This window comes from Antechinus flavipes, chromosome 6 (genome assembly GCF_016432865.1).
Source record: "Antechinus flavipes isolate AdamAnt ecotype Samford, QLD, Australia chromosome 6, AdamAnt_v2, whole genome shotgun sequence".
Lineage (NCBI taxonomy): Eukaryota > Metazoa > Chordata > Mammalia > Dasyuromorphia > Dasyuridae > Antechinus > Antechinus flavipes.
In genome coordinates this window covers 257,694,067-257,699,498 of record NC_067403.1, presented here as the reverse complement: position 1 = coordinate 257,699,498, position 5,432 = coordinate 257,694,067, and the positions used below count along the sequence as shown (strand labels likewise).

Below are 5,432 nucleotides of genomic sequence, written 5' to 3'. Positions count from 1 at the left end.
TGTTTGCTGGAAAGCCTTTATTGCAAGCTGAGGTCACAGGGGAGCCCTCACCGTTTGCCATTGCGGTTGATGGGGACATTAGCGTGCTGCAGGGAGCTCAGGTAGGCTCTGAGCTTGTATCGGGAGGAGACCCAGGGGAGCCCTCACTCTTTGCCATTGCAGTTGATGGGGAAATCAGTGTGCTGCGGGGAGCTCAGGTAGGTCTTGAGCTTGTATCGGGAGGAGAGCCGGTCTACATAAGCAAAGAGCAAGGGGAAGGCGTCCAGGCAGCCGGGGGCCAGAGTCTGGTGGATCCGCAGCAGGTCCAGCAGGTTGTAATCCACAAAAGAGATCTGGGGGGGAGAGGGGGCCACAGAGCAGGTCGGCCAAGGGGAGCAGGGAGGGAGGGCAGCCCTGTCTGGGGGCAGGAGTCTGGGCTCTGGGCTCTCCCAGGTCTGACAGCTACATCCCAAAGGTCCCTCACAGAGCCCCGGCTGTCCTCAAGGGCCCCACCGGTTCCTCCACGGCTCTGTGACCCCCAGAGCCTCACCCGGTCCCCCACAGACCCACCTGGTTGCCCACAATAAAGGTTTTGCCTCCTTGGTTGTTTCTCAGCAAGTCTTCAAAAAGCCTCAGCTCGTTGGGCAGATCCCTCACATACTCCTCCTTGTCTTTATCCTATAAAACCAAGGCCCCCGGGGCTCGCTTAGGAAACAAGGGCGGAGAGGAACAAATGGGAGCCGCGGCCCATGCCCGGGTCCCACTTCCCAGATTTCTTTCCGGCCTCTCCTCGCCTTCCTGAGTGCCAGCCCCTTCCCTTCCCTGCAGACCTGCCCCTGCTCCAAGGCCATTGCAAGGAGGGGTGGAGAAGACCTGAGTCTGTCTGCTGCCTCACAAAATCTCCCAGCCTCAGTTTACCCCACTGTAAGATGGAGACCACATGGACACCCCCCTCTCAGGGCTGCTGGGAGGAAGAATGGGAGAAAACTCTTGGACAATAAATCCCAGGGGACACAACTAAATGGGACAGGCAGGAGAAGGTCCCCCACCCACCCAGGGCCTGGAGGGGCCCCAACAGCAACAAGCATCACTCGAGGCAGCTTGGACCCGAACTAGGGCTTCCTGAGTCTGGGGTCTCTCTCTGCCCAGCCCCCCAGGCCTCCTGTCACTCACATAATTGAAGTAGATCAAGTTCAGGTACTTGCGCCGCAGGTCCTCCACATCCTCATTGGTGACATCCAAGCGTGTAGTTTCTTGATCATCCTTCCCGTACAGCCCTGAGCAGGGGGGCAGGGCGTAAAAGGGTGCAGGAACCTTCCCTCCCATCCCCCACCCTCTTCCCTTCCCCACATAAGCTTCCTGACCCATTTCTTCCTTCAGACCCTATAGCCCACAACGTGCTTAGTATACAGCTGGCACTTAATAGATGCTAGCTGAATTGAATGGAAAGGGACTTTCCTCTGGGCAGGGACCTTGTCTTCCTCTTCCCTGTTTTCGGGCCTTTCTGAGCCAGGATTGAACCCCTGGGAGGTGGCCGGGGACTGCGGGAGGGGAAGGGGGCCCCCCGGGCCGGGCCCTACCGAACTGGCGCGCCAGGTATCTCAGGATGGCGTCGCTCTGGTAAACGGTGAAGTCTCCGTCGGTCAACTTGGGATACCTGCCGTAGACCTGCAGGGCAGAGAGCGGGGCAAGGGGCTGGGCACGTGTCCAGCCGGCACTGCCCGCACTGCCCCCCGCGCCCCGCCCCCACTGCCCCGCCCCCCGCGCCCCCTCCTCCCCCGGCGTGGTCACTCACCCAGCTGCTCTTCAGTTCCCCCGCCTGACACATGTCTTGTTTCAGAACTTCCTCCCTCCATGTCTGGTCCTGGTCCGCCAGGAGCATCCGGATGGCCTCGCATCGGCCTGGGGGGGACGATGGGGGTTCAGCCCCTGGCCGGCACCCCGGGGACCCCGGGCAGCCGCCTCCTGGGACCTCCCCCTCCCGGGACGGGAGAACCCGGGGCCCAGGAGCCGCACGAGGGGAGGGGCTTCCATGGTTCCCTCCGCGTCCCTGCGGGGAGGGGGGCTCCTCTCCAGAGCCCCCTGCCCCGGCCCCTTCCGGCCCCGGGCCGCCAGTTACCTCGGACAGCGAAGTAGGTGATGGTGTAGGGAGGCACTAGGAGAGAACAGAGCGAGGTCAGGGGCCCGCGCCCCCTGCAGCCCCTCCCCCCGAACCCATCCCCCGGCTCCCGGAGGCCCTCCCGGGACAGTCCCAAGCTTACTCTTCAGAGATAGCGGCCCACGGGCTGGCAGGAGAGCAGGTGGCGGCCCCGGCTTCTGCGCTCAGCTTTATAACCCGAATCCCGCCCCGGCCCCGCCCCCGGCTCCCCCACAGGCTCAGTGCTCACCCCACCCGCGATTCCATGGGCCCCCCAAGTCCCCCCCTCCCCCCGCGATCTCTCCTCCCCCTCTCCGGCACCTGCTCCCTCCCCCACTGCTTCCCTGAAAACTGTCTCCCTTCTCCTCCCCCCGCCCCCACCGCCCAGCTCCGGCCCTCAGGGCAACTACATCCCGGGCTCCCTCCTCCCTCCCATCGGCCCGGGCCGCAGAGACGCGGGGAGCCCGCCCTGAGGGCCGTTCTGGAGTCGGGGCTGTGAGCTGCCCAATGCCAAGAACCCGCACCCAGGGCCAGCCTTCCGGGGCCCGTCTTGCTAGCCTGCTCCTGGCTCTCTAGAAAAGGGGGCATCCCCGGGGCTTCCTCACGGCTGCCACTCACTTTCCTAAGGCCCAGACCTGACCTGTCACTCCCTAGCTCCAACACCTTCGGTGGCACCCTAACTTCTATAATTTAAAACTTCCTAGCCTGGCAGGTCAGGCCTCGTGCCCCCTGGCTGCTGCCTGCTGTTCCAAGCTCCTCCCCTCCCTTCACCAGCTCCATTCTGCAGCTCTCCCATTTTTGCCAAACTTTCCCTGACCTTCCCTCTCCTTCCCCAAGTCCCCCCATCTGCACAAAATGGCCCTGGAGCCCGAAGCCTCCCCCCTGCTCATTGCCCCCTCTCAGAGTCATTGTGGGGAAGCTTTCTCTGGCCCAGTGCTCTCGGTGCCCGCTCCCTCCTCAGTTTCCCTCTCGGTGCCTGATTTGTCCATCTTCTCTCCGCCCCTGCTCCCCCTCCAGCTGACTCCCGGCAGTGACTGTGCCCAGCACGTAGGAGACACTCCATAACCTGAACAGAACAGAGAATGTTGGGGAAGAGAGGAACCTTAGAACGTGGAACCTGGACTGTCAGGCCTGGGAGCGATCTTAGGTCCGGAAAAGTGAGGGGAAGAAGGGCCCTGAGCACACAGAGCATCAAGGTGAGAATGAAGAGGGGACCCCGAAAGTCTGAAAATCCTTGAAGGAGAAAACCACCTTGGACTCTGCCTCAGTGGGGGGGGCTCCACCCCAAGCACAAAGTTCCATCTTTGTTATCTGAGCGGTGTCGGCTCAGCCTGAAACCCATGGAATTTGATTCAAATTCTAGCCGTAGCTGAAACCCAGGGAGGAGCCAACTGGGACTCCACCCACGGCCCCCTTCAGCTTGTAGCCAAAGCCCCCTATTGTAAAAGAGCCAGACTGGAGCCCTCTCTTTGCAGAGGTTCCAAACGTGCCAGCCCTATTCCTGGCACCCCAAGGGCCTCTGCCCACTGGAATCCTGTTTCCAGTGTCCTCTTCTCTCTACCTTCACCTATTTCCTCAACTAGACTTGAACCAGACTTCCAATCCCCATAATAAACCTCTTTTATCAATCCAGGTTTTCCCATCTGTAAATTCCTTTATGGAGGAGCTTGCTCCGCCACTAGACCTCATATGACTCCCTGCCACCAGAAGCCCTACTTTCCTTTGGGTTCCCCAGATCTAAACCTCAAGAATAGTCTTTGAACCTGAAAGGTCCGGGCCAGGAGGGACCATAGCCCCTGGGGAGCAGAACTGGGGGGGAGAGACTTCCAGCTGAGAGCCTTCCCCTGATGGTGTACAGGGGATCATGAAGCCCAAGAGGGAGGGAGAGGGAATCAGCCCCTCTCTGTGGCTTACTCGTTCTTAGTTCCTTTACAAACTGTATCTCCTTTAATCCTCTCAATAACCCCGGGAGAAAGCCGCTCCTTTTCTGCCCATTTTACAAATGAGGACACCGAGGCAGACAGAAGTTAAAGGCCTTGCCCAGTGTCCCACAATTGGCAAAGGTCTGAGGCTGCCTTTGAACTCAGGGCTTCCTGATTGCCCTTCCTCCACTGACGGTTCCCCCTAGCACAGGTCAGTGCCCTGAACTCTTTCCAACAGGAAATCACTTGTTGAAATAACCAACAGGCAATGTCACTGATTTCCAGAGAAAGACTAAAGATTTTTATGGGGCGGGGTGTGTTTTACCCCATTTTATGTCAACTCATTCCAATTATGTTAGGCAATTTTAGGCGGAGTTCCCTGGGTTTGGGGGAGAGTGGTCCTCAGGACTGCAGCCTGCCCCCTTCCCATCCCCTCCCTCTTCCTCCCCTTCATTCTCTCCTCCACCCAACACAATAAACAGAAGCAAAGAGTGGCAGAGTGAGCAACAAACCTGAAGAAAGCCCGAATTCATTCTCTGATAAAGATTGTCAGGGAAACTAGAGAGCCTTCTGGCAGCAATTGGGTTAAAACCAGCCTCTCACACCACACATGGGGAAAAAAACCACAAATAAATAAATAAACAAATAAACGAACAAACAAATAAATGAGTGAATTGAAAGAATGAATGAATAAATAGGCTCAGAATAGACAAATTGTCCCTGTCTTTCTGTCTTTCTGTTTCTTTCTGTCAACTGGGTAAGATGACTTGTCCAGAGTCACAGAGCTGGTGAGAGTCTGAGGCTGGATTCGAACTCAGGAAGATGAGCCTTCCTGTCTCCAGGCCCAGCACTCTGTGCACTGTGGCGTCCCTAGTCCCCTAGATGAGAAGACAATTGGATAGACCCAAGAGATGCAGAGGAAACTTTGGACAAACTGCATCCCCCAAAGCCAACTCTGCTGTAGCCCCCATCACCTGCCCCCTCCTCCTGGGTCTGGGTCTCTTCCTTCCAGGAAGAGGAAACAGGTCCTGCCTTTGGGGGGGCAGCAACCCCAGGTTCTTGGCTTTCAGAGTGACCCCCTCCCCTTCTGGGTAAGAGGAGACTTTGATGGCTGCTCCTGTGCAAGGAGGGGATTAATGCTGGCACTGGGAGGAGATTCAGGGAGAGGTTTTATCTCCTTCAGGAGGGGAAGTTCCCACTTAGGGAGGGGAAGTTCCCATTCTGCAGTTGGGGCAGAAGCGGGGAGGAAGAGCAGACTCTGATCCCAGAGGGAGCTCCCAGAGCAGGGCAGGTGTAGCCCCTTGGCAACTATAAATTCATATATATGTACATCCCAAAGAGGAGAACAAGAGAAAGAAAGACAGACAGAGAGACAGAGACAGAGAGATGAAGAC

The 5,432-nt window shown here is 58.1% G+C and overlaps 1 protein-coding gene across 1 annotated transcript; it reads right to left on the bottom strand.

Annotated features, from left to right (window-relative positions):
* Positions 1 to 2,305, bottom strand: LOC127539723 (glutathione S-transferase P-like). Its single transcript, XM_051964024.1, has 7 exons — positions 2,241 to 2,305; positions 2,099 to 2,134; positions 1,775 to 1,881; positions 1,560 to 1,647; positions 1,153 to 1,256; positions 550 to 657; positions 1 to 332 (listed from the first exon to the last, which is right to left on the bottom strand). Coding segments are annotated over exons 1-7 (633 nt in total). The 5' UTR covers positions 2,242 to 2,305; the 3' UTR covers positions 1 to 143.
* Between the last annotated feature and the right edge of the window lie 3,127 nt (positions 2,306 to 5,432).

Excerpts from the sequence above, each read along its gene's own strand:
- LOC127539723 (XM_051964024.1), bottom strand. Across the intron at positions 1,648-1,774 it reads GGGAACTGAAGAGCAGCTGG|GTCTACGGCAGGTATCCCAA; the intron begins GTGAGTGACCAC and ends TCTGCCCTGCAG. Across the intron at positions 1,257-1,559 it reads ATACCTGGCGCGCCAGTTCG|GGCTGTACGGGAAGGATGAT; the intron begins GTAGGGCCCGGC and ends CCCCCTGCTCAG.